We start from the raw sequence: 27,724 nt of genomic DNA on the forward strand, positions 1-27,724 counted from the left end.
TGAGTCACTGTGGGGGTGGCAGGGAGGGGGGACAGGAAAGGGCTGCGCAAGGCCTCGCATTTATTTCTGATGTGTGTTTGTATTGTAGGAAATTTGGAGAGTACAGAAAAGTATACACAGGAAAAAAAATGTCGGACATCCAGGGGCAAACACTGATAACATTAATGAAACCACGTGATCTGCCATGTGGCCTCTGCTTTTCCCCTAATGTCAGATGAGCTCTCTGCCTCTCGTCACGTAGCGAGTCCCCACCTGTGGTTGGACAGGCTGTTTCCGGTTTGTGAATTTTGTAAATAACAGTGGCCATCTTCCCCCTCCTTCCAGATGATTTCTTTTAGAATAGCTTCCTGGAGGCAGAAGGCTGGGCCAGGGGCTCGGGACACTGGGAGTCCAGCGTTTAAACCCTCCCCTCAAGCCCAACGTTATTCCTGTCATCTCACCTTGTTAGAGGTGTCTCCAGACCTGTCTCTGGGCAACTCTGCCTGTCCCCAGTGTCTTTGCTTTCTCCTGCTGACAGCTTGAGAGCAGAGGGAGAAGTCAGTAACTTCATTTTCTGCTGGAGAGACTGAGGCTTGGCAGTGAATGGCTTTCGGGTTGGAGTTCGGCCCGAGGTGAGGCCAGTGTCACTCTGCCCAGTGGAAGGAAGGTGCCAAGGGGAAAGGGCGTTCACTAGTCCCGGCATCCATTCATGCACTGTTCCAAGTGCTGGGGACTCGGCCTTGGCTGCCCCAACACACCCTCCCTTGCTCCTGGGGTGCTAGTGAGAAAGGCACTGGACAAGGAACAGATGACGGATGGTCAGAGACGACATCTGTGGTGGGATGTGACAGGAAGGAGCTGGCCCTGCTGGGGAAGGTGTGCAAGATGGCGGGAGCAGCCAGAGGTTGGAACAAGCTTGTGGAACAAACTTCCAGACAGAGCAGAGGAGGCAGGTGGCTGAGGGGACAGTGGAGGCCTGAGTGGAGTGGGGGGAAGGGTAGGATGGGGGAGTTCACGGGGAGGGACGCCTGAGGCCGAGCCTTGGAAGCCGGGGGAACCCTTTTCTCATCAATTCTCACCTTCCATTCTGTGCCAGGTGCCCACATCCTGGCCCTCACACATACTGGGCGGCACTAGGACTCCGCTGGGAATCCCAGGCCCCGAAGGCCTTTCTCCACACCCACTACGTGCCAGGGACGGCTGAGCACTGGACACTGGAGGCCTCACTTCTGTTGTCACCAACCCACACAGAATAATTTTTTGAAAACACACACAGAGCAATATATTATAAAATAACAAGAAAGGGATTTACAAAATGATGCACATTTCAGCATGTAAATGCCTTTGTCCTCCAGAAGGGAGGTTAGGGCAGGGTTTTGCCCCGGATTTTTGTATTTGTCACAGCCCCAAATACAGCCGGATACCGGGCTCTGCTGATGGGTGTGGTTTTCCCAGGCGGGGCACAATCCTTGATCGATTTCCAAACAGCAGAGCCCAATTTTTTTGGCTAACTGCGCCCCTGCGTTGCTGGCAATTCCATGTTTTTCGCACTGGGCAAAAAATTCTGCGTGTTCACACGAGAAATGGAGTGAACCCTAGCTCAGAGAATGGTAATGGGCCTGTCCACTCCAGGAATGTCGCTGGCGATGGGAGGGGCGGGGGACCGCCCCACCCCAGCCCCCACCTCCACGTGACCGGATGTCGTCCTGACAACCAAACACCCACAAAGCTCCGAAATGCCTCCTGGGGGAGGGTCATCCCGCTGACAATCCCAGAAAAAGTTGATCTCAGTTAATGACCTTATTGTGCTGGCTTTAAAAAAATCCTTTAAGTGACTTTTTACTTTTCACTAAGGACGACAGGACCTTAACTCGCACGGTCCTCTGGCTGCTTCCTGGCTCTTCTGCACCTGTCCCCACAGTACGGCCGCCTAAGGCTGAGGCCAAACCCAGGTCTCCCTCCCTCTTCCGCGGTCACAGCGCTCCTCCCACACCCCTGGGAAGGAGGGAATAGTGGTCGCGGTTCAGTCTGCACCCAATCACGGCCCGGTGGGACCTGGATCCCCGCTATCTGGCGCCCAACCCCACACCCTCTGGCTTTACCAGCTCTTGCCCGGTCTCTCCACGGAGCTTCTGATAACAGATTTTTAATTGTGGTGTGTTGTTCTGCCAAGAGCACATAACTCCTCTCGCAGTGTTGGACTTAGAAAATGACAGCACATAGAGCACTTAGTCCATGGTCGACGCTGTTCTAGAGACGTTGCGTGTATTTTGTTTGTATTGATTGATTCGACAAGCATGTATCGAACACCTACCTCATGTCAAGCTGGGTGCTGGAGGCTGGGGTTGTATCAAAGCAATTCCAAGTATGGAACACTGTAATGAATCAGTCTATTTAACCCTCGCAACGACCTGTGTTATTTGCCCAATTTTACACATCAGGAAGACAGGCACAAAGAAGTGAATCGATTTCCTTGTGAAGGTCATGCCGCCAAGAAGTGTGCCCGTGGGACGTGAGCCAGGCGGTCCTCCAGCTCTCACCCCCATGAGCGCTGCATTTTAAACCACACAGTGAGCGCCTACTTTGTGTGCACCTGGGAGCAACACGTGTCTTTATTTTTCAACCACAAATAAGTGGCTGACACTTTCTGTAGTTATAGGGGGAAGTTTCAGAAAACTGGCTCAACTCGCCAACTTCTGGTTCATGAAAGGCATAGAAATGGACAGTTTCATGGGCCACAAATAACCATTGTCAGCAACTTTGTAAGGTCCAACCAACGTGGAAGGTGGTCAAGACAACACTGGGGCCATGACTCAGGCAGTGAGTCATACACTCTTCTGGTTTAGAGGAAATACCCACCAATTTAGCTTTGCTATTAAACTTCAGACTAGTCTGCTTTTTTTTAAACCGGTAAACTAGGAGCAAATATTACTTTGCTTTATTACAATATTTTAAAGGCCATGATATGAGGTCTCTAGTTCCTACAGACAAAAATCCGGCATACTTACATGAACAAGAAAAGGAATTACTGTACACCTACCTGGGGGAACAAAACGCAGATTAACAAACTTCTTTCTTAAATGACGTGATTACAGTAAAAAACAGTGTCTGTCACATAAAATAAAGGCTCAGTCTCATAGGTTTGTTAAATGAACTAACGACTACATAAAGTAAAACACGACAAGGACCAGTCTAACAGTCTGCTCTTCGAGCGTAACGGGGACGGGCAGATCGCGACTCCCAGGCATCCCGCAAAGTAGGCGGGTCACCTTAGGGGCAACCTTTACCCGCTCAAAAATTCTTCTCACATTAGCAGTGAGGATTCGGGCGTCACCCCGAATCGTTATTTTCCTTACTCATAAGTTTAAGGCATAAAGGGTTTAACGTCTTACTTCCTAGGTTATGAATTTCATTCTCATTTACCCTACGGTGAGTATCAAAGTTGACCGTTGAATTGAGAGCTACGTTCCATTGAAGTTGGCCTTAATCATTAGTTAATATTTTATGTCGCTTTTCATTTCATGTGTTCTTCCGGAGAGAAGCGGGAACGATAGTGCTCTGATCCGCCGTATGCAGATAAGCAGTCAGTGTCGCTAAGGTTCACGGGAGCTCCCCGCCCCTTCCGGTCTTTGCCTTGTTTGAGCTGTCGCGAGAGTTCGTCGACCGAACGCCGGAAATAGTTGCTCCGTTGCGGCCGAAGGGGCGGGCTCGAGGTCTGAGAGAAGCTAAGCTGTTCGGTAGTGCAAGATGGCGGACATCTCCTTGGACGAGCTCATTCGGAAGCGCGGGACTGCTGTGAAGGGGCGGTAAGTGGCCTTTTCTCCCTTCGGGGTTCTGGGCCTAGCGGGGGGTCGGGGTGGAGGAGGGAGCGGCCCTGCGGGACGCGGAGGGCCGTCTGCGCCCGCCCCTTCCGTAGCCGCTCTCCTCATTGGCCCTGCCGCCGCCGCCGCCACGGGCCCGACCGTGCAGCCGCCCACTGGCTGCAGGCACCGTCGCTCCGGCGGGCCCGGGGAGGCTGGCGGGGCCGGGGCGTCCGGCTCGTGCGAGCGGCCGGAGGAATGCTTTGCGCGGGGGAGCTGCCCTCCGGGGCTCGGCGGTCTCCCCGTCGTAGCCCCCTCCCCTGAGAAAACTGGCATTCGGGTCTCGCTTCTTCGTGGGTCTCCCTTCTTCGTGATCTCAGCGCGGCCTTAGAATTAGGGCGACTGAACTTTAGCGGGGAAGTGACTCGCTCGGACTCTGCCCGGGTGTCCCTTGCTGACGCGGAGCCCCAACCCCAGACCTTTAATTTGCACGCTCTGCGCCCTGTCGCCCTCCCCGAATCCTCTGTTAACACGCGCCTTCCTTGGTGCGGCGTTTTAGGTTCGCCCCGCGCTTTCCTGTACATACTAAGTCGCTCTTGTCGCAGTGCCCTCGGCCATCTGTTTGCCCCGTCTTACAGATGAGGAGCTTGAGGCTGGGCGAGGCGGAGTGACCTGCCCGAGGCCACAGGGAGCAGAGATCGGCGCTGAGTGCGCTGAGATTGCTGGCTGAGTGGCCTCGGGCGTGGGCAGAAAAACAGGTGGGACGGCGGAGTTGGGCCGTTTTGGGTCGGTTGTGGTTCCCCGGTTCTCAGAGAGGACTGTTGGGCTCTGCGTGAGGAGCTGTGCAGATGATTTGCAGTATGTGCCCCAGACTTCCTCTGGGCCCTCACGTGTTGTTATTTACCTCCAGCCTTCGTGAGCTCCCGTCCACCCGTGAAGGAGTGGTGGACACGTGAAATGAGCTCAAATGTCTGTAAGCAGCGAGGCTGCAAAGATGTCACATACTGTGTTGTCGCACAGGCGTTCACTCCGCACATGTGTGTTAATCCCCCCGTGTGCCTCTGGCTAGAGAACAGATGAACGGTACCCTCCTCCCACTACAGCTGCTGCCGCCGTCCGTCGCCACGTTGGTAATTCACCGGCCAGCGCTTCGCCTGGCTTCTGGGTCATGACAGCCACGCCTGAGGAGTTCCCTCCTGGGTCTTCCCTCTGGTAACTGCTGTGGAATTGGTGCTGGGCCCTCCGGCCGCTTCCGGACGTGTCCCGGTTTCTTAGATTTGCTCAACAGTTGCTGAAGAAGCCGGTTTCCCCGGACATGCTCTCTGCGCAGTCTCTCCCCTCACTTACTGCAGGTGGCCTGTGTCCATTGGGTCTGTACCTTTCTGGCCGACGTGTGCAGTCGTGGGTTGGGCAGCGGGTGGGGCTGCAGGGAAGGCGGGGTGTGCATCGGTGGGAAGAAAACCGACTGTGCACACAGCCGGGCAGACCCGGTGTCCTGGCAGGCCCAGTGGTGGGGTTCCGTGCCCCCCTGGCCAGATGACTTCTGAGCTGGGCAGTTTGTAACAATGGTTCCTGGCAGGTCGTTGGGAGGGTTAAATATAAGAATGTGTATTTTAAAATTTGTACCGGGTAGTAAGTGTTCAACAAATGATGGCCTTGTCTTAGACCTTCCCTTAAAGGAATGGAAGCCAGAACCCCGCCCCTGGGACATGCTAGGTGAGCACTGGGGCCCTGTTGTCAGGCTGCCAGGGTTCAATTTCCTGCTTCTCCCACTTTCCATACGCTCTTATGCAAGTTACTTAACTATTTTATACCTTTGTTCTCCTCATCTATAAAACATGGGTTATACTTCATTAGGTTATTGTCCAGATTAGGTGAATTAATAGAGCTGAAGTATTACAAAAGTGTCTGATGGGGGCAGCCGGTTGAGCGCAGTGCTCTCTACAACAAGGTCGCCAGTTCCATCCCCACGTGGGCCACTGTGAGCTGCGCCCTCCACAACTAGATTGAAGCAACTGCTTGACTTGGACCTGATGGGTCCTGGAAAAACACACTTAAAAATAAATAAAACTTAAAAAAAAAAAGAAAAGAAAGAAAAGTTATTGTTTTTTAAAAAGTGTCTGATGGGTACTAAGTGTTCAACAGTTGTTAGCTATTTTTTAATGGAAAGCTTTTAAGTAAAGAAGTAACATCCAGTTTCCAGGGTGAGACTTGCTTTGCTCTAATGTGCAGATTGGATTGGGGGAAAGTACAGGTAAAGAGACTAGTGTAGAAGAAACTTGACTGCATGCTGTCTGTGTTAAACCTCCTGGAAATTCCATTTTTATTTTATTTGCAGAGCTAACAGAGAAAAACTAGATGGGGGGGGGGCCCTGTCAAGAACTGTAAAAGGTCTGAATAAATGTCATTTCCTACAGTAAATACAGTCTATTCTACATGCCTACTAGAAGTCTCCTTACTGGAAATTTTGGTTTAATGTGACATGGATATCCCATGAGCTTAATAATTTTGGAAGAATCTGTGATTGTCTCAGAAAACGTCCTTCCTCTTCGGGAAAATAGCAAAAGACTGAGCCTGTGGAAGTGTAAATAACCTTTCCCCACAGGTCATGGAATGTTCTTTAGAGCAGCCATTCTGTTTCATGTTCTTTGCCCCAATTATCAAAGGGTCCTTGATGAATGCAAAAATTAAAGAAAGGGAGGGGAGGTTTAGAGAGCTGCTTCATCCAGGCTGTGGGGAGGCACCGTTCTTCCCACGCCCAGCACATCTGGAGTGACTTCAGTTGCTCCAGACCCGTGGATGGGTCTCCTCAGGTCAGCACGGGCAGCAACTGCAGTGTGGCCTGCCCTCTGGTCACTTTCTTCCATCAGATGTGAGAGGAGGCTGATGAAGTCAGTCAGGGCGCCCTCTGGGTTGATCAGTTTAACTCGCAGGAAATAGCTGTCTGTCTGCTGCCTCCCTGTAGTGAGGTTATGGGGGCAGGCAGCCTTCCTTAGCGGGACAGCTGGGCCTTGAGTGTGTTGGAGTTGGCAGCCCTAGGCCACATGCCCTGTCTGGGGGGGGTCCTTGGAGTCATGGCGGGAGGGGGTAGGTCCTGGTACTCATTGCTTGTTACCCTGTTGAAATAAGATAAAGGAAGTGTTGACCTAAAAGAAAGAGGAGGAAAATTAGTTGTTACATAATTGGGGTGGGGTGGGGTGGAGAATTACAATTTAAAATGAAACATCTGCACAAGACTCCATATGGGGAGGGAAAGGGGATAGTGTCTTGTTTTCCTTTGTGTCTCTAAAGCACCTAATTCAGAAACGACCCTCAGTAATAGAACCAAACCGTGTTTTCTCCTTTTAAAGATAACCTTAACACATATGTGCTCTAACTCAGAGACCCCCCCCTGGATTAAAACCCACTTTATAATAATCCAGGCCCCCATCATTGGCTCGAAGCCTTTGGACTGGGCATCTATTCAGAGTGGGTCCCTCTGTGCTTTCCACAGATAGAGCCAAGAGGGTGGCATTCCTAGCCCTAGACAGACCCTTGCTGGTCATCACATGGGTGCCAGGCTCCAGCCGGGGTCTGGGGTAGAGAGCTCAGGCTCCCGTGGGGCAGTCCCCCCACACACACACAGCACTTTTGCCGGGTCCCCGTGGAGTACCTGGCGAGTGTCTGGAAGCAGTGCGGAATTGCACCGCTTCGGGGGTGACAGCGTAAGAGCGTAAGAGATTTGCTCAAAACCTCCCTCTCCCCGCCTGGCAAACACTGAGGCCAAAAGTGCAGAATGGGTTTCGGGAACATCAGATCTTCTGCAGGTGGAGGCAAGGCTGCGGGCAGAGGTTGGGGCCAGACCAGAAGCTCCGCTGAGGGCTTGGGCTTTGTTCTGGAACCCTCAGCAGTTCTTGGAGCAGGAGGCTAAGATAATGGACTGTGTTTTAGAGACCTGCCCCTAGCAGGAGTGTTTACTTGAAAAATTCTTGATGACTAATACCTGCCTTGTAACGAGTACTGCTGCCTGCTGGGACGAATAGCTGTCTTTTTGTGCAGGAAGAGGAACAGTGATTATAAAAAAAACCTGAGCTCTGGAACCCCCTAAAGCTGTTCATGAATGGAGTTGAAAAGAACTGGTGTAAACCAGAGCAGAATGCGTGGAATCGAGGGAAGGTAGCTGAGGCGTCTCCAACGTCCGCAAGACAACGGCATCACCCCCTCCCCCAGAGGTACTCATGCCTTGTTCCTGTAGACAAAATACTGTAGCACAAGGCGGGTACTTTTTGGTCTTTCTCTCCTGACGAGTGTATGCTGTGTGGGTCCCAAGCGAGTACACTGTCAGCCACCCTCGCGTGTGTTCACCCGCTGGTCACTAGAGAGTGCGCTTTGGCCTGGAGTGACTGGGGTCCTAAGATTTCCCTTAGCAGAGGGGGGGGCAGTACTCACCCTTCCTTAACTCTTCAAGTTCTGGTCTTTATTTTTGACCATGGTTAATGTAGTGGAGCTTCCGCTAGATACAGTGAAGTTCAAATCCAGCCTCAGCATCGTAGCTCTGTGATTTAGGATTCTCTCCTAGAGTCTCAGTTTTCTCTTCTATAAAATGTGGATAATAACCCAATTCTCAAGAGTCGTGAGGGTTAAAGGAGGTGTGTCAAAGTCTATGGACCTTCAGTTAAGTGCTCAAAAACGTGTTCGTTGAGGTCCTTTGCTTTATAAAATCTTCCGCACACCCTGATAGCCAATTGCCCCTTATGTGGCCATGGCAGATATTGCTTATCACCTACTTACCAACCATAGACTGCAGTGAATTCTCTTTAGAGCACTTCAGACAGCCATTGCTGATTATCAGAGAGGGCAATTGTTGAGGAAAATAAGTAAGGTTAGAGAGGCCTAATCTCCCCTCCCCTCCTACAAAGGTTTACGAATCTGCCCCTTTCTCCCTTCCCTGGTCAGGGATGTGAAATTTGTTTTCAAGAATCTGATTGTTCTCTAGGCAGCCACAGATCCGATTACTGTCTCTGTAGATGCTTGCCTTTTCTAGAACTTCATAGAAATGGAGTCATTCAGTATGAACTCTGGCTTCTTTTCCTCAGCATAGTGGTTTTGAGCTCATCTGTGTTGTTTGATGTATCACTAGTTCATTCCTTTTCATTGCTGAGTAATGTTTCACTGTACGGATGTCCTACAACACATGCCTATTTACCTGATGATGGGCGGGCGGTTGGTCTGATTTCAGATTTTGGTGGCTATGAATAAAAGCTACTCTGAAAAAAACGAAAGAATTTCATTGTTCCTTTAGTTATTCAGAATAATCACTTCCAGTTGGTTATCCTTTTTTCTCCTATTTTACGGGCAATGTTTTCTTTCTCGAATGATTGGTGAAATTGGGTGACAACTTTTTGAAAGCATAACTGATGCCTTGGGGTCTAGATTTGCCCAATTTTATGGTATTGCAAAATCACATGGAGTATCACGTAAGGTCATCCCACCTCCTTTCGTTAAAAATAACTGGAACCTTTGGTAATGAGAGTAGCCTGGTAGTGGAGGAGGTGGGGTTTGGAGGAAGCGGACAGAGGAAGGTAGGAAACCTTCAGGACAGGCTCAGCTTTGCGTTACCATGTGTCTGCCCGCCACTGCCTGGTGGATGCACTTGTCAGTGACGTCTTCCAGTGTTGACATTTGTGCAGCCTGGTTCCACCCGTCATGTCCTCTCAGTCAGAGACCTTTCCTGAAGCTCCTGCAGAGGGCCGGGAACTCACCCTCCTGGGGACAGGCAAGGTCCTTGTGGTTCCCACGCTTAGGATCAGGGCCAGGGGGGTCCTGTACCCTGCCTGTGTGGGTGGGAGCCGGGCAGAGGGACTGGTGGCCGGTCCTAGCAGGGCGCTCCTAGTCGGTGGCGGCTGGACAGAGGGCTGCCTTTGCAGAGACAGGCGTTAGGAGAAGACCTTTGGGGCAGCCGTCGCTTCTCCCCTCTTACCTCCCCTGGGTTTGGAGTAGGAAGGAGGGAAGCTTGGGTCCTGTTACAATGGAAGAATTGTGGGCTCTGGAGCCTGTGAGGCCGAGCCGTGCCACTAACTCGATGATTTGGTTCCTCCTCTGTAAGATGGAGGTGATGGCGACTAACTGAGATTGGGAGCCTGGGAGGATGAAGGTAAGAGCCCTGTAGGGTCCTTAACATTCAGCAGGAGCTCGGGATCGGAAAGCTCTTGGAGCCTCTGTCATTCCCCGGGAGCAGGGTTGACACAGGTGAGGAGCTGTAGGGTGTGCCCCTGAGAAGCTCTTGGTCCTGCGAGAGATGCAGGCCTGTAAAGGAAAAGCACCGTGAGGCCCACGCTAAGTGCCTTAATGGAAGCTTCCTCCTGCGCTTGAGTGCTCCTAGGAGGGAGCCTCCTGCTGTGCAAGTGGTGGGTGAGAGGTGAAGGAATGCTCTTGGGGGGAGGGGAGCTTAAGTGCCTCCTCGGGTAGCTGCCAGGGCTGCAAGAGCAAAGAAGCCGCCAGCTGTGGGCTGCAGTGGCTGCTTTCCATTCAGTCTGCCTAGAATTAGACGCCTTTACACGCTTTCCCGGAGCCCTGGGCCTCGCAGCCTCCCCGCCGCCCTCCAGGTGTCCAGTTGCTCGTGCCGGCCTCACAGTCAGACTCCCAGAGAGGAGTGTGGTGATGATGTGGGTATCTGTGCCCTCCACCCCCAGGTCAGAGCCGGGGGCAGGGGGCTGTTTCCTCACCATGCTCTTTTTGGTGACCTGCTTGCCCAGCCCAAGGCCTCTGGCTTCAGAGGGGTCCAGTCTATGATGAGTGAAGGATTTCACCTGGCGAGCTTTTCACTAACTGTGGTCTCATCTGGATCTGGACCTTAAATGTTGATGAAATCCATTCCCCATTTTATGAGCAGCTCCTGGTCTGAACCGATAACCTGTTGCTTTTCTTTTGTCAATGTGAGGAACGTCCAAACCTGTAGAGAATTTTTATGAGTTTATTTGAACCAAATTGTCGACAATCTCCAGGAAGCAGAATCTCAATGGATTAAGAAAAGGCTCCTGAGAATGGCAGTTTTGCAGGTTATTTTATACATTGGGACCAAAGGAGGAGACACAAGGAATACATGAAATCCATTGGTGGTAGACTGAGGGGGCGGGAGGAAGCAAAGTAGGGAAATCTCTGGGATTGGATAAAAAATAAAATGGAGAGACACACACTTCTTTTACACAGGTGGGTACAGGATAGTTAATAATTAACATTCATAGCACACAGAGATGGTATTCAGGGGAACAAGCTAACGATGAGGGGTTCTGTGGTCTCCTGCTGTGGTGTGAAATTGTACCCTGAGGGGTCTGGAAAAGGAGATTACTCTGACGTTCTAAGGGTGTGTTACCTTCGATGCAAAAAGACAATAGACCGCCTCAGGTGAGGTAAAGATTGACCTTTGTCAAGGAAGCTACTGGCCCGGGACGTGACTACCCTCCATGACTCGCTTTTAGTTAGGAATCTTTGTGTTCAGACCATCCTGTGTGGTTACTTTGAGTTTGTGAGGTCTCCATGCAGTCCCCTGTCCCCCCCTGCCCCCCCCCCAGCTTGTCAGATTCGGTATGTGGCCTCTTTTTCGCCCACACTTTAATGGGCATCACCAAAAGATGTAGGGAGTTGAAAGCATTTAAAGAAAAAACGCCAGTGGGGCCGCCTCACCTGTGTGGGGGCTAACAAACATACATAATAATACTTTTCCTCCCACCTTCTCAATTCTCGCTGGGCTAATCAGATGAACAGGCAGATTAACAGGAGCAAGTCAGATTTTAATACATGCCTGTGGGGAATACATATAAGCATGCAAATTCCAAAGACTCTGAGGCAACGCTGAACATATATGTCATTTCGGAGAAAACGGGGAGGGGAGGGGGTCTGAGATTTTAAAAGTGAGAATAGGCGATTTGCAGGTCATTGAGGAAGAGCTGAGCATACAAGGCCAGGCCACCCAGAAACAGTGAGACCCAGCGGGGCTGGTGGGGGAGGGGGGTCTGGTAACCCGGCTCCTGCTTGGAGTCTCCTGTCCTCTGCTAAGGTGACTGTGGCTTCCCTTCTTCCAGCCGAGTCTCTTAGGCAGGAAGGGGGTAAGGTCGGAGGTTCTGTCTGAGTCTTTTGTTTCGTAATGACCAGCTTAAAATCAGGATCCCAAAAGGCAGTTTCAAGGCGGCAGAACTTTGGTCCCCTTCATCTGCCAGTTGATCGTGGGGTAGGGCTTGGTTATGAAGCCCATCTGAAGCTGCAGGTTTCTGTGGTCGCCAAAAAGCATAGCCTCACGATTGCCCATGACTTCACAGGCCAGCAGGCCGAGGGTGGCCCAGGCCAGGGAATGTGGACACTTCTGCCACACACAGCTGTGTACCACTCCCATTGGGCTTACTGGCCTCCCCGAACGCCTCATTCTTTTTGGCCTTGCTTTTTCTAGCCCCACCCCCTTTAAACCTAGTCTGATGGTTTCTATAAATGACCCTTTCCACTCTCTGTTCTACCCAGTTTTTGTGTAAACCCGCAGGAAAGTATTTAAATCCTAAAGTAATTTGCCATTTTTCACAGAAAAATGGTACTGTATGTCACTGCCTTAGGGAAGGGTCTGGCCTACCAAAGGCTTATTCTGATGATAATGAGGTGAAGGTCCGGATTTTCTTTTACTGGTACCAGGCCTACTCACCTTTGGATGGGCTGCTGTCAGCACAGGAGCTGGTGGAAGAAGGACGAGACACTGGGAGCAGTGAGCCCCACTCGTTCTCCCTGCCCTGCCCGGGCACGGTGGGGAGAGGGAACAAACCTGTAATAACAGGCGCAGAGGAGGTCTGTCCTGGAAGAAGCAGAGGTTTCCCCCCAAGGGGAGATGTGGCTGTGGGAGCTGGGGGTCCCAGACAGGGCGCCTGCCACTGGAGTAGTGTTTGTGGTAACTGGAGTGGCAAGGCCTCCCGGTGTGGTGGGCAGGTGAGGTGGGCAGAAGCCTGCAGATGCCAGCATTGGTCTTGAAAGGGGCTTCTGTTTACTCTCAAGCCATGGAAGGGCCAACAGAGGAACCATGGAAGAGAATGGGGCTTATTTAATGGAGTTTAGTTCATTTCCGATTTTAAGTGTTTCTGAATTTAACATGTTTGTTGTTGCAGATGACAATGAATATATATTTGGTCTTTGTCCCTGGCACACAGCCTAAAACCCTTGGAATTTCCCGAGTAATAGGGGTGATAGGGGCCCCTTTTGATCTAATGACAGCTCCTGGTGGGCTCGTGGATAGCTTCATAGCTTCAGGATGGGGACTGGTCACCAGAGAGACCTGGGCATGAACAGCCCGTTGGAACTTGCAGCCTCCCCCCTCTCCCCCCCCTGGACCTCAAGCAGCAGAGGGGAACTAGAGATTGAGTAAGTCATCAATGGCCAATGATTGATCAGTCACGCTTACAGAGTGAAGCCTCCAGAAGAACCCTGTACAGTGCAGATCAGAGGGCTTCCGGGTTGGGGAGCACGTCCCCATCTCTGGGAGGTGGGACGCCAAGCAGGGGCTTCAAAGCTCCATCCCTTCCCCCACCCCTTGCCTTACACATCTCTTCTATTTAGCTGTCCTGAGTTGTATGCTTTATAGTAAACCGGTAAGAGTAAGTAAACTGTTTTTCCTGTTCTGTGAGCTGTTCTTGCGAATCACTGACCTTGAGGAGGGGGGTTGTGGGTCCCCTCGATTTATAGCCAATTGATTAACAGTATGGGAAGCCCAGGACTTGGGCTTGGCATTTGAAGTGAGGGCTGTCTTGTGGGAAGGAGCCCTTCACCTGTGGGGTCTGTGCCCACTCCAGGTGGCCAGAGTGAGACTTAACTGTAGGACACCCCGTTTGTGTCTAGAGAATTTGAAAATTGGAAAAAACCCACACATTTGGTGTCCACAGTGTCGTGAGGAGGAATAGTTGACAGTGGCTCTTTTTCTTTCCTCCAAGCCCTTCTGTCTGCAGTCTGTTATTCCTCTGCCTCCTGATCGGACCCACGCGTTGGCTTTCCTGGTCCCAGCCCAGTCTTGGAGGAATGAGGCTGCCAGAGGCCAGCTGGGCACCCTTGGTTAATCAGTTAACCTTTTCCAGCCTGTTGGCCCACTTCACAGGGTGCTGAGAAGGCTGGCTGGAAAAAAATGGGTGTGCAGGAACTTTGAAAACTGAAGTTGCTCTTCAGCTGTGTGGGGCTGTGAGATTTGGGGGATACGCTTATTTTATTTGACTGGCATTGTTTGGAGGTTATTGTCCCTAATGGAGTCTCAAAACACTTGGTCTGGGGAGCAAGACACTCAACCTAGTGATAGAAACCGCCGGGCCCTCCTTCCTAATTTTGTTCACAGTGCCAAGTTAAAAGCCATAAGACTAGGAAAGAAGCCTCTGTTTAGGCTTAATTGTTTCCTCAGGGAGCAACTTTCTGGTTTCTCCAGCCTCCTCTGTTCCCGTATTACCATGGCTCTACATCCACGGGCTGCTGCTGATACCCGGACCCACTTAATGCTGCGGTTTCTATTTGCAGGCTCAACGTGAGACCAGGCGTTGGAGGTGTCCGCGCTCGTGTTGGGAGCCAGCAGAGCCCCCTCAGCCAGCCAGCGCGCACAGCCACCTTCCAGCAGCGGTTTGATGCCCGGCAAAAGATTGGCCTCTCAGATGCCCGGCTCAAGCTGGGAGTCACAGATGCCCGGGAGAAGCTTTTGCAGAAAGATGCTCGTTTCCGGATCAAAGGGAAAGTGCAGGATGCCAGAGAGATGCTGAACTCCCGCAAGCAGCAGAGCACAGCGCCGCCCCAGAAGCCCCGCCAGATGGCCGATGCCCGAGAGAAGCTCAGCTTGAAGCGGGGTTCCCCTGCTGCCTTCATGAGCCCCCCCGTCGGGACAGTCACCCCCGCTCTGAAGCTCACTAAGACCATCCAGGTAGGTGCGGCTCTTGTCGTACATTTCAGGAAGCCAGTGACAGCTATGGATTCCGACCGAGAGCAGGGGTCAGGAATGTTTGGGCAAAATGACAGTTCCCCAGGTGTTTGTGTCGTAACCATATGAGGAAGGCAAAGTATTATGTAGTTTTATGTAAAAGAAAGGGGGGGTCCAGAGAAATTAAGTGACTTTCCCAAGTGAGACTGTGGTGGAGGGAAGAGGGTGGAAAGGACAAAACACTTGTTGAGCATGTGCTGTGTGGCAGGCACTTGCCATATGTGACCTTACTGGTTCCTCACTGCAGCCCTAGTTTTACTGAAGAAGAACCTGAGTCTCAGAGATGTGGGGTATTCTGCCCAGAGTTACACAGCCAGTCCCTGGGAAGACCCGGTAGGAGCCCAGGCAGACCTGGCTCCGCGTGCGTGCGTGCGTGCGTGCGCGTGGCCTTGCCCCGAGGGAATGGAAACAGTATCATTTACCGGCCGGCAGCTTTGTGGTAGGAACAGCAGCTGCAGCAGCAGCAGCGAGCATTTATCAGGTTCAGCGAGCCCTGCGCAGGCATCGTCGAGTGGTCTCTGGGATGACGCGTCCTCCCGTCACTCTCCGGCTCTGGGTCTGAGGCACTCTGTGGGGCCGTCTACCGGAGACCAAACCTGAGTGCCCGCCACATGTGGGCATCAGTGGTCGTAGAGAGCGCAGGTGGAGCCTGTGGGATGGCTCGTGACCAGCGGGTGTTTCTAGGTTCCACAGCAGAAGGCCATGACACCACCTCATGCCCATCCTGCTGGAATGAGGATCAACGTTGTCAATAATCACCAGGCCAAACAGGTAGAGAGAGAGAGAGACTGTGTGTGTCTGAGTGTGTGTGTGAGCATGTGAGTGAGTGTGTGAGAGTGTGAGCATGTGTGTGAGGGTGTGAGTGTGTGTGAGCATGTGTGAGTGTGTATGTGAGTGATTGTGTGAGCATGGGTGAGTGCGTGTGTGAGCGTGCGTGTGTGTGAGTGTGTGTATGAGCATGTGAGTGTGTGTGAGTGTGTGAGCATGTGAGTGTGTCAATGTATGTGAGTGAGTGTGTGAGTGTATGTGAGAGTGTGTGTGTACGTGTGTGAGCGTGTGTGTGTGCGTGTGTGTGCGTGTACACACAAACATGCACCCGGACCCATGCATGTGTCTTGATGGGCCTCCTGGGTGGATTAACTAAGCCTAGCCCAAGGTTCCCAAGTTGAAGAACTGGGGAGGGATCACATTTGACTTACTGTATTTTATGAGTTTTAAGGCAAGATTTCTTTACCGAGGAGAGGAGACGTAAGGAGCAGAGAGGCAAATTGAAAGTATTATTTTTTCATTATACAATTAATATGGGCATAATACAGAAAATTTACAAAATAGAGAAAGATTAAGATGAGACAAAGTTTTCACGTTCCTGCTTTGTAAAGCCACCCATTATTGAAATTCTGCCCTGGTTCCTTCCTGTTATTTTTATTTTTTTCAAAATTTTGTTTGTTTGTTTGTTTTATTTGTTTTTAAGGAAGGTGCAGCTCACAGTGGCCCATGCGGGGATCAAACTGGCAACCTAGGTGCCACCAGCACCACGCTCCAACCAGCTGAGCCAACCGGCCACCTCCCTTCCTGTTTTCTAAAAATGTCATTATTATTTATTTAACACATAGTTACAGTGGGGTTATATTTTTAATCCAATTTTTATAATGCTATTTTATTTTTTTTGAGGAGGGCGCAACTCACTGGCCCATGTGGGGATCGAACCTGCAATCTTGGTGTTATTAGCACCACATTCCAACCAACTGAGCTAACTGGCCACCCCTTAATCCAATTTTGTATCATTCTTTTTTCACTTTATAACCCAAGCCTTTTTCTGTGAGTCACATTTACTGTAAGCAGCATTTTTAATAACTGCATAATCCATTGAGTTGACATTCCAGTTCATTTAAACTGTGTGACTGTACTTTTCACTGTTAGAAATTCTTCTCTGAACATCTTTGTGGATAAAACTCGTTCTGGGGTTTGGGTTTATTTCTGTAGGTCACATTGCTGGATGGGCTTTCCAAGCCAATGGATATAAACAGACATTGAGGGGCTCTTCCTGGGCGCCGCCCCCTTGTGGAAAGGCACTTCGATGGCTCCTGGGAGTTGGAGCATTTTCTTGGGGCTCTCGTGGGTGGGGAGCCAGCCTGTCGGGACTTGAGCCCCAGCCTCAGAGGCCAGTCTCCCTGGCACCCCCAGCCCCACGCCTGCTTCTCCCGCCACCTCTCTCACTCCGGTCGCTGTCTCCCTGCTCTCCTTGCTCCAAACGTCTACTGAGAGCCTGCATGCCACATTAGCTCATATTGTTTTCAGAATTTGTACGACCTGGATGAAGACGAGGACGTTGCAGCTCCCGTTCCTAGTAAACAGATGAAGTTCTCAGCCTCAGGCAGCTTTCTCCACCACATGGTAGGGCATCTTACGTTTTTCCTACACTTGCTGTGTGTGTCTGATCAGGTGGATGCAAGAGGAGGTGGAGAGTAGGGCCTTTCAATTCAGAAACATTTCTTCTTCTGGGTCATAAGATTTTCAGAATCAGAACTAGTTCAACCTGTCTCTTTATAAGTGCTGAGTCCAGGGTGTCTAGTGACCAGTTCAAGGTCCCACAGCCTTGAAGTGTGGAGCTGCAGCTCCCAATTGCTGTGCTTGAGACAGTTGGGGGCAATGTGGGTGACCCCACAGGACGGAGTCCCCTTTTCTTTCCTTTGTGGCAGGACATCCTACACGTTTCCCTTTGCTCCATGGTCAGCAGCTCCAGGCCCATTCTTGAATTCCCTTGGTTGATGTGATAGCAGAAAAGTCTGAACCTTACCTGTAGGCTCCACGAGGTGCAGCCTGCATGCAGGGAAGTCTTGACAGAGCAGGGTGCTCCTCAGACACCTGCAGAGAAGGAAAGAAAGCAGCATCTGGGAACATCGGCAGGTCTGCACTGCCCCGCTCAGCGGATAGAGCCAAATTATAGATAGGAGGCCGGTGGGCACCCAAGCCAAGTGCCTTGTTTTGCCTTCAGAGGCCCAAAGACTCAGCTTTGGTCACTGCACTGAATGTGTGGACCAATCGATCCCCTGTGAAGCTCCTGAGTGATATGTGAAGCTGAATGACATCCGTTTGTTACAAAGGGGCGGGGCCTTTCCAGTAATTAGACTGGTCACCTGCTGCAGGGGGTGATGTCGGCTGGCTCAGTGGCTAACCCTAATTGAGGACCCTAAAATGCTTTGTTTATACTAACTCATTTAAGACTCCTTCCACCCTGTGAGATGGGTGTCATTATTTCCCGTTTTACTGTGAGGAATCAGCACGGGTTAAATAAGCCTGCCCTGTATCACCCACCTTGTAACTGATGGGTCTGGGATTCAGGCGGAAACAGCTTTGCTCACGGGCCGTGTTTAACCACCACGCTGCACTGGCTCTCAAGACTCAGAGAGCAGCTTGAGGAATGTGGAATCCAGCATGGGGAGGACGCTTCATCTAAACTGTGACCCTGCCCCATCCTCTGCCTTCTGGCTGCTGCATTCCTCTTCTCCCTGAGTCAGTGCCTGGTAGACACTGCCCTAAATCAGCCCGGCCACCTGCCGCTTCTCCCTCATGCATCGCTTTCTGCGGACACATTAATACTGAGGACTTGACCGCTTTGTATTTCCAAGGCACCACATCCCCATTAGGGGTTGCGGGGGAGGGGGAACTGTTCCTGCTGGTCTCCAGGGGCACAGTCTGTCAGTTATAGGGCCAGGCCTATGTGCCGTGTGCCAGATCCGGGACCAGAGAGCCGGGAGGCTGGGCCTTCTTATGAGTGGGTTCTTAGGCCCAGCCATCCTGGAGCTGATGACGAGTCCGTTGGGATAGAAGCATATTTTGGAATGCACCTGACCCCAAGCTTTTGGCCTTCTGACCAGCCCCAAATTGTTGAGTTTTTATCAAGTCGAAATGGAGTGGGTGAGCCTGTGGAGCCTGGTCAGGGCTGCGTGGACGCTTATTGCCAAGGGCTTCGAATGCTGGAAAGAGGCTCCTGTGAGTGGTGACCAGGCTGTGTTGCTCCCTCCCACCTGTTCCCTGTGGGATGTCACTGGCAGTGTGTTTAGCTTCAGGCTGCTAATGGGAAGCCAGGAGGCCTCAAGGGTGGGGGTGTCAGCACGTAGAGGGGTATCCAGGTCCCTGGCATCTCAGATTCCTGTCTGCCTCCTCGTTTAGGCCGGGCTGAGCAGTTCCAAGCTTTCCATGTCCAAGGCCCTCCCTCTCACCAAAGTGGTTCAGAATGACGCGTACACAGCTCCTGCCCTCCCCTCCTCTGTCCGAACAAAAGCCTTGACCAACATGTCCCGGACACTCGTGAACAAGGAGGAGTCCCCCAAGGAACTGCCGCCTGCTGAGGTGAGGTGAGGGTGAGGGGAGGGAGTGACCACAGCAGTGGAGAGTTAGCCTGTGCCGGGTGGGCATGTGCTGGATGTACCCTGTTGCGTCCTCAGCGCCTCTCTGAAGTAGGCCTTGCCACCCCCATTTTACAAACGAGCAAACCAACATCCAGTGGCCCTTGAGCACAGAGCTCACAGGCGAGTAGGAAAAAGAGGCAGACAGAGCATTGTGTCTGGTGACACAGCGGTTCTGCCCAGAGGAGAGCTGCTGGGAGCAGTGAGGAGAGAGCAGCAAATTCCACTGGGCAAAGCCAGGAGGCTTTAAGGAGAGAGTGCCATCTGAGCTGGGTGGCGTTCCAGGCAGAGGCGCAGAGGCTTGAGAGGGCCCAGCGTCTTTGGGAAACGAGGCTCCATCCCTTAGCATGGGGTGGTGGGGGCATGGTGGGCACTGAGGTTCCCTCACCGGAGCTGGGCCCTCCCACTCACTTGCCTGGAGTGAGTGCTGCTGCCCGAGCACGTAGCTGTCCTCTGCCTTTAGTAACGCGCTTGTCTCTGGCAGCCTGTCCTCAGCCCTTTGGAAGGCACCAAGATGACTGTGAATAACCTGCACCCTCGCGTCACCGAGGAGGACATTGTTGTGAGTATTGTGCCCTGTCCGAACTTTCAGTCTCAGCTACTTCTGTGTCGGGTCCCCGAGACCTCCCCCAGGGTCCCTGATTCTCACAGGACTCAGCATAGCGTCGTGTCAGGACTAAGGTTCATTCATAACAGGATACAAAGCAAAATCAGCAAAGGGAAAAGTTCCTGGGCAAAGGCCGTGGGAAACCAGGCACAGGCTTCCGGAGTCCTCTCCCAGTGGAGTCACACAGGATGTGCTTGATTCCCCCAGCACCACATTGTGACGACACGTGTGAAACCAAGGAAGCTCATTAGAGACTCCCAGGGTTTTTGTTTGTTTGTTTGTTTGTTTGTAAGGGACTAGTTGTATAGGCAGCCTCTGCCTCGGTAGCACCTAACCGAAGTGCCAGACTCCCAGAAGGAAAGCAGGTGTTTGGCATAAACTGCACTGTTTGCACAAATAGCTCAGGCACAATGAGCCACCGTTATCAGATGGAGGAGCCCTCCCAAAATCCAAGTTCCCAGACACCAGCCAAGAACCAACCTTGGAAGCAGGCCTTTCAAAGGATAGCAGTCAGGCCGGCTCTGTTTGCCCTTTTCCACATAGCCTCTAAACCGGGGCCCGGGGCTTGTGCTGGCACGCGTCCTGAACGGGATCCCTTTGTCCTGGGTGCCACACCCAGTGCGTCACATTTCCTGTGAGTCTTCAGAACTTCTGCCTTGTCAGGGGTTTCACATGATTCCAAAGGAAAAGGAGTGAGATGGATTGGTGTTATCTGGTGGTTGGCCCTCTGGATTCGCTCCTGGTCTGGATGTGTTCCACCCTTGGCGATCACGGGCAAACCTGGGGGCCCAGATGCAGCTGCGGCTTCTTTTCAACCTCACCTTCATTCAGGCACTAGGAAAAGCTGTTAGTTTAGAAATCCAGGCATCCTTTAAGTCTGAGCTGTCAGGTCACAGAATGAATGCAGCTGAGTTCCAGGTTCTGGAACAGCCCACGCTGGCCACTGTGTTTGTTAATGATTCTGTGGAACACACAAGTGCTGTGTGATTGCTTTTAGTACTAAGCAGGCACCCCAGCGAGCAGTGCACACGAGAATGGAAATTATAGCCCACTTCGTGTAATACTTGACAAGTTATCAGGAATTTAAAAAATTTCTTCCTGATTATAAAAGTAATAATAGCTACCACTTACTGAGCACTTCCTGTGTGCCAGGTTCTTTATATGCAGGATCTTTGAAAATATAGAACAGTGAGAAACTAATCACTTCTAATCGCCACCACTCAGAGAAAACTGCCCCAGATAGCCTCCCTCGCTTCTTTTCTCCCCAAGTAGGAAAAGCTGAAAGAACAACAGCAGTGAAGTGGGGATCACGCCTAGTATTCAGTTCCATGTCTTGGTTTTTGATATTTGTATAGTCTCCTTCATCATTAAAAACGAATCATTTCAACAACCTTTTTACACGTCTCTTTGGCCTCATAACAGCCTTGCAGAGGACAGTTGCATGTGAAGAAATGGCTTGGAGCACAAAAGTTCACTAGCATCCAGCTCCATCTTGAGTTCCCTGTCTGGGTCAGTCTCCTGGTCTGTGAAATGAGGAGGGATTGGAGTAAACGATGGTGATAATGTGTGTACAAAGCACCACCTTAAAAACGAGCTCATTCTAGCTTTACAGCGACCCTGGGAGGTAGGGTAGACTGGTCCTTCTTTTCAGAAGAGAAAATTCACCCTCAGAGAAGTTAGTAACTTGCTGGAGCTGGAGGTCACACAGTTGAGAAGAGACAGAGCCCCAGGGATCGCACCCAGGTCTGTCTGAGGGTGACCAGCTGTCTCAGTTTTGCTGGGGACTCTCTGGTTATCAGTAAAAGTCCCATGTCCTGGAAATCACATCAGTCCAGCCAAGCTGGGACAGTTGGTCACTCTGCATAAAACTCCAGAATTTATTTCTAACAGATTCCTATGTGACATATTAGCCACTGTCTTGCTTTGATAAGTTTACACATTCATTCTCATGACAGTTCTCTGAGAGAAATTCCACAACTGTTATCCCTGTTGGGGAAGTAGGCGCTGAAGCAGGAGTACTTTGGGGGGTAACTTATTAAAGGTCACAGGGATTCCAAGGCTTGTAAGTCCAGGCCCATTTCTCACTGCCAGCACAGCTTGTCCCCTCTTCTGGTCCATGCTGAAGCCTGTGGACGTTCCAAGAACACCACCTAAAACAGCCTCCCTGAAATCTTGGGAACTGGGTATATTCAGCCATAGTACTGCCATCAGTCAACGCAGAGCTCTCTGGAATGTGTGAATGGAAGGCAGACAGGATGAGGGTCCGAAATTCTCCCCCAACCCTAACCCCTCTTGTTCTTTGCAGGAGCTTTTCTGTGTATGTGGAGCCCTGAAGCGGGCTCGGCTGGTCCATCCTGGGGTAGCAGAGGTTGTTTTTGTGAAAAAGGACGATGCCATCACTGCATATAAAAAATACAACAACCGGTGTCTGGACGGTGAGTCAGGGAGAAATCACCCACTTCACGCTCCCACTCCTCACTGCTTCCTATCAGGCAGCCTGCCTTCGGAACAAGCCTTCCTCTGAGATGGCTGGAACCTTCTAGGTACCAAGAACAGGCAGGGAGGTGCAGTCTCTGGGTAGTGCTGAGCTGCCAGCTGCCAGTTCACAGGGCCCTGGGTTTTCACCTAGCCCTAGCACTTGCTAGCTAGTGGGGAAACACCATTTCTCCATGGACGGTTCTCATAGGGAGTCTTGTCTAGGATGCCAAGAGCTATAGCCTCCCCCTTCCAGGTGTTCTGCTCACTGCTAAGACCCGGATTCCTTTAAGGAACCTTGTCTAAATGTTGGCAACTGTGTGACCACTGCTTCTAGTGAGTAAACTACTGGTTTCACTGACTTCAGGTTCATTCATCTCAGGATATCCTGTAGAGAGGAATTCTGTCCATCGTGCTCCTCATATCCACTCATTCGTTCCTCCAGTGTTGTTGAATACCCACAGTGAACCAAGGCTCTGAACTAGAGCTAGAGATGCAGAGACTAATAAAACAGTGGGGTTCTGGTTTGCATTTCCCTGGTGGCTAATGATGTTGGCATCTTTGCTTATTGGCCATGTGCGTATCTTGGAGAAATGTCTGTTCAGAATCTTTGCTTGCTTTTGGAGTTGTCTTTTGTTATTGAGTTGTAAGAATTCTTCGTATATTCTTGACATAAGTCTCTTAGATAGATGCTTTGACAATAATTTCTCCCATTCTACAGTTTGTCATTTCACTCCTTTTCCATATATGCATTTAGAGCAATGTATTTCCCTCTAAGCACAGCATTAGCTGCATCGCATACGTTTTGATATGTTGTGTCTGTATTTTCATTCATCTCAAAGTATTTTCTAATTTCTCTTGTGAGTTTTTCTTTGACCCATTGGTTATTTAGGATTATTTTGTTTAATTTCCATATATTTGTGAATTTCCCAAATTTCCTTCTGAGTATTCAAAGAGAATATATGTATTTTGCCACTGTTGGGTAGATGTCTATTGGTTTATCATGTTGTTCAGGTCTTCTGTTTCTTTGTTAATCTTCTGCCTGGCTGTTCTACACATTACTAAAAATGAAGTAGTGAAATCTTCAACTGTTTGTTTACTTCTCCTTTCGCTTCTGTTAGTTTTTGCTCCATGTATTTGAGGCTTGGAAAGCTTTCTTAAGGTTGCTGTTTGGGTGACATATCTCCTTTTACTTTGAACCTTTTTGTATCTTTGAATGTGTCTTCGACAGACAGAATATATTAGAATCTATTTCAGATTAATACTAACATAATTCCAGTGAGAGAGAGAGAAACGTTACTTTTGTGTGGCTCTATTCCAGCTTTTTGTGCTGTTCTGTTTTTTAATCTTTAAAAACTTTAAGTTTCTTTTCTTTATCTTACTCTTCTTTGTCATTTCGTTCCTTATCACATTTTCTGTACAGTGGGAGTGCAGTACTCCGTAGCAGTTAGCCTTCCATGGGCAAAGTGGAAGGCTGTACGTACGCGTTTGAATCCTCTTGTCATTTAATTTTGTAGCATAAACATTCCCATAAACTAACTGCCTCACAAATAAGGTTGGATGGCTTCACACAGAGTCCACTTCACTCTCATGTCCTCCTGTACGAAGCAAGGTCAGCTGCCACTTTGCTTCTCAGTGCTGTCATTGCCAAGGTTTCCTGGACCTCACACACTGGGGTTTTCTTAGTGCTGGGTTTTGCTGAAACCTGGCATCCCCATCCCCACGGTGGTGGGTGCTTTGACCTGTGCTGATGGGGGTGGCAGCCCCTGTCCTTTTGTGTGAGATCCATGGTCTCATGGCAGAGCCTTTTCGTTGGTTTTTCAGGGCAACCAATGAAGTGCAACCTTCACATGAATGGGAACGTCATCACCTCGGACCAGCCCATCCTGCTGTAAGTTGCAAAGGCCATGGTGCTGCGGACCAGGTTGGGGGGGGGGTGTCTCTTCTCGCTTACTCTGCACGATCGCCTGTTTATTCCGAGGGGTAAATGCCTGCACCACAGCTCCATTCCATGGTCTGTGCTCTGTGACAGGCAGTCGATCGGGGTGCTGAAATTTGTACAGAGTGGCTTGTCTCATCATTGCTGCAGGGAGCTGACCTCACAGGGGCTGGCATTAAGACCTAGTCCCAGCCATATAATTCAGAGACACCTGAGAAGAAAGCGGAGAGCAGGCCTGTTGTGCCCTCTTTGCACAGCTGTGCGCATTGTCCAAGGGAATGGGCTGCTTCCTTGTGATGGACTCTGAAGGAGATGGTGCCGGCTGCTCCCCCTCATTCTGTTACATACGCCTGGGCGTACACGCCTGGCCCAGAACTGAGGATTGTTTGGGAGCCAGATGCATAAAATGTCAAGACTGGCAAGACATCCTCTTACAGACAAGGAGACAGAGACCCAGGGACATTATTAAACTTGCCAGGGTGGGCAGGGTGGTGCAAGGTAGGCCTGAAATAGACTCCTAAATTTAGAAAGAGCAAATTTGACCCGCATACTGAATTGTGTGATTTGGACAAGTTCTGTAAGCTGTATTCCAGGACTAAATTGTCTTCTGAAAAACGTGTATTTGTGACCTAATAAGTTTGGGAACCATTGGACTAAACAGAGTTAAATTGATCTCTTTACTTGAAGACATCTCAGAATATATAATCTGCTGATGTGTGTGACCATCCATGAAGGCCATGCATTTTCTAAACTTAAAACCCCAGATCACAACAGGCTGCCTCTCAGTTTTCTCGTCAGCAAATTAAAAAGGTGATAGTTTGCTACAGATGAGATGAGATAAAGGAGTACGGAAATCACTACGTTCAGTGCCTGGTTTATAGCAGCTGCTCAGTGAGTAGTGGGGCCCGTCCCCTGTAAGGTGAAGCTGACAAGGATTTTGAGTCTTCTCTGCTCCACAGACGGCTGAGTGACAGCCCGTCCGTGAAAAAGGAGAGTGAGCTGCCTCGCAGGGTGAATTCTGCCGCCTCGCCCAGCCCTCCTGCCGAAGTGGACCCCGACACCATCCTGAAGGCGCTCTTCAAGTCCTCAGGGGCCTCTGTGACCACACAGCCCACAGAATTCAAAATCAAACTTTGAGTGGGGAGCAAGACAGCCAGGAGCGGGAGCAGAGGAGGGTTGGCTGTTTCCCAAAGCAAAGCTTGTGACCAATGGGCCGTTGGACTGGAGGACCCTGGGTGGGGGTGGAGCACTTCCTCACTGGATGGGACCCACTCTCTGTGTAGTGTTACGTTAACGTTTCCTGTAGTGTGTTTCTTCCCCCGCCTCCTCAGCACCAAGGCAGGTGTGTTGTTCAGAGAGTCTCTCCCCCAACCTCAGTCACATACTGATTCCTTATCTGAAAATGGTGCCCTCAGTTGTCTGCGTGGCTTTCTTGTGGCTCCAGGGGCTGTTTGAAGGACACTGCTTTCTCCAGGGGGGAGGGGTTGCCTCTCCTTTTTCTTTTTGAAACTTTTCAGGTGGGGAATGGGAGCCAGGTGAGTTCCAGAGCTGTGCCACCCACCTGTCTGGTCAGTGGAGATGGCCTGGGTGGGGTCAGGTCACAGGCCTCTTGTCCCCTCACCACAGTTGGCTCCAGACCACTGTAGCAAGGGCAGGGAGAGGCTGCTGCTCTGCTGGGAAGAGTGCCCCCCAGAGTGACCCCTCGTGGTCTGGAGGCCTGTGCTGTCCCAGGCAGCCCAGAGGAAATCCTGAGAGCTCACGTTTCCCGTTCCCCTTGGGTTATGCCGAGTGCTGCACCCCAGCTCGTGGCTTCTGAGTCTGAGTGCTACGGGCTCGCATTGTGAGCCCTTCCAGGGCTAACCAGCCCAGCACTTGTCACAGCCTGGTTTTAGTGTCAGTGCCAGCTCTCCACTAACTGTGACACTGGGTTTGGAGGACTATTGAAAGGGCAGATGTTGGCTTGCTCCTGGCCCTTTTTCTGGTCTCGGATGAACAGGACAACGTTCATGAGGCATGTATCCAGCTGCCACCAAGGGGCACTGTCTCCACTGTTGTAAGGGACCCATCATCCATGACCAGAGGGGGAGTTTCCTGCCTTGGCAGTGGGTGGGAGTGAAGTGGTGGGTGCTGGGGAGGGAGTTGAGAAAACAAAGCAGCCCTTCCAGGCACGTTCCCTTCCAGGGAATGTTGTTCCCTCGGTGTGGTACCAGGGAATTGGGGCAAAACTAGAACCCAGGGGCAGTCCCTGAACCCCAAGACAGTGTTGCTCCACGGTCATTCTCAGTCTCCTACCGGTTTGTTGGGACAGCAGAGAGTCTCCAGGCTGACGGAGCTGGAGAGAGTTGGGGAGCAGGATTCTTGGAGCTCTGTAGAACCAGGAGCAAGTGCTGTGAAAGGCACAAGCCCAGAAAGGAAAGAGGGCCCTGAGACAGTAAGAGCGTCTCATGACCTTCCTCCATCCAGTGAAGAAAATCCTGGAAACTCGTTTCCCAGTTACATCTGTCAGGCAGAAGGACACAGGGTTTGAACCCAGCTCAGTCCGCCAGCTCGGAGGTTGCCCAAGAATGCAGTTTCTGTTCCCTTCTTCCCCTTTGAACAGGTGCAAACTTAGTTCTCCTAGGCAGCTGGAAGACATTCCTCCTACACTTTTCCCTTCTTGGCCCAAGAAAGCACCCAGGGCGGTAGGACCTGGTTTCTGAGGTCCTGAGCACGCACGATCTGGTCACTGTGGACTCTGCCCGAGCAGAGATGCTACGGTCCTGCCTGCATGGCGTTACCCTCACCTCCCTCCAGCCCCATCCCACACCAGGCTTCTCTGGGTGTCGCAGCTATAGCAGCCTGGCCGTCTGGACCCAGTCCTCTGGGTGGCCACATGGTGCGTTGTGGCTGGAGCCTGTTTGCCTCCCCTGCTGACAGGATGTCATTGTGGGAAACGGAAGGGAAGGTGCTGGGCCAGTCCCTGTGTCCGTCCTTATCTCCCATTCCCCTGTATTCCCCGTCTGTGTCTCTTGTTCAAAAGGAGAGGAAGAAGCGTTAAGAGATGGAGGAGACTCTGTTACTTATCCATTTCTGAATAAACATTTGTTATTCCTACCTCTGAGCTGTCGTTTCTTGAAAGATGCTATTAAGTGGCCTTGTAGGACTTGAAACCAGAAACAGGAATTAGCCTCTGCTTTCCTTCTCATCAGCTCTGACTTAGGACAGTTCCTCCTGGGACTCACTGAGCCAGTCTGCACAGCCGAGTGAGCGTGAGCACTCATGGCTGTGGAAGCAGCTGGCGCAGTAGTAACTCAGTACCTCCTGGGCCTGAGTGCCTCACGGGGGTGCAGCACGGGCAGCTGGTGGGGCTGTGCGTGGGGAACAAGGGAGTCTGACTGATGGCTTTTGCTGTGGTTTGAAGAAGTTCAACTCAGAAATATGCCTCTTAGATCCACTATGCATTAGATAAACATTAACTAGTTGATGTTTTTTATTGTAAAATGCATACAAATTTTACTGTCTTAATAACTCCTCATTCTTCTCTTGTCCCTGGCAACCACCATTGTACTTTGTCTTTTA

General features: G+C 51.0%; 1 protein-coding gene and 1 non-coding gene across 3 annotated transcripts; one reads left to right on the top strand and one right to left on the bottom strand.

The window, feature by feature from the left end:
- Nucleotides 1–3,202: 3,202 nt before the first annotated feature.
- LOC141570321 (U12 minor spliceosomal RNA) lies at nucleotides 3,203–3,352 on the bottom strand. Its single transcript, XR_012494319.1, has one exon. It is a non-coding gene; the product is annotated as a U12 minor spliceosomal RNA (small nuclear RNA).
- Nucleotides 3,353–3,592: 240 nt separating this feature from the next.
- On the top strand, nucleotides 3,593–27,259 carry POLDIP3 (DNA polymerase delta interacting protein 3). 2 transcript variants are annotated; one of them, XM_019715426.3, is made up of 9 exons: nucleotides 3,605–3,785; nucleotides 14,286–14,679; nucleotides 15,421–15,507; nucleotides 17,035–17,130; nucleotides 18,910–19,089; nucleotides 19,630–19,707; nucleotides 22,058–22,187; nucleotides 24,052–24,118; nucleotides 25,126–27,259. In XM_019715426.3, the coding sequence occupies exons 1-9, from the start codon at nucleotides 3,727–3,729 to the stop codon at nucleotides 25,301–25,303; spliced, it is 1,269 nt and encodes a 422-aa protein (XP_019570985.2). In that variant the 5' UTR covers nucleotides 3,605–3,726; the 3' UTR covers nucleotides 25,304–27,259. The 2 variants fall into 2 exon arrangements, with proteins under 2 accessions (XP_019570986.2, XP_019570985.2); XM_019715427.3 differs by lacking the exon at nucleotides 15,421–15,507 and having other exon boundaries at nucleotides 3,593–3,785.
- The last annotated feature ends 465 nt before the right edge of the window (nucleotides 27,260–27,724 follow it).

Source organism: Rhinolophus sinicus, chromosome 1 (assembly GCF_057876585.1).
Source record: "Rhinolophus sinicus isolate RSI-liver-muscle chromosome 1, RSI-T2T, whole genome shotgun sequence".
Taxonomy (NCBI): Eukaryota; Metazoa; Chordata; class Mammalia; order Chiroptera; family Rhinolophidae; genus Rhinolophus; species Rhinolophus sinicus.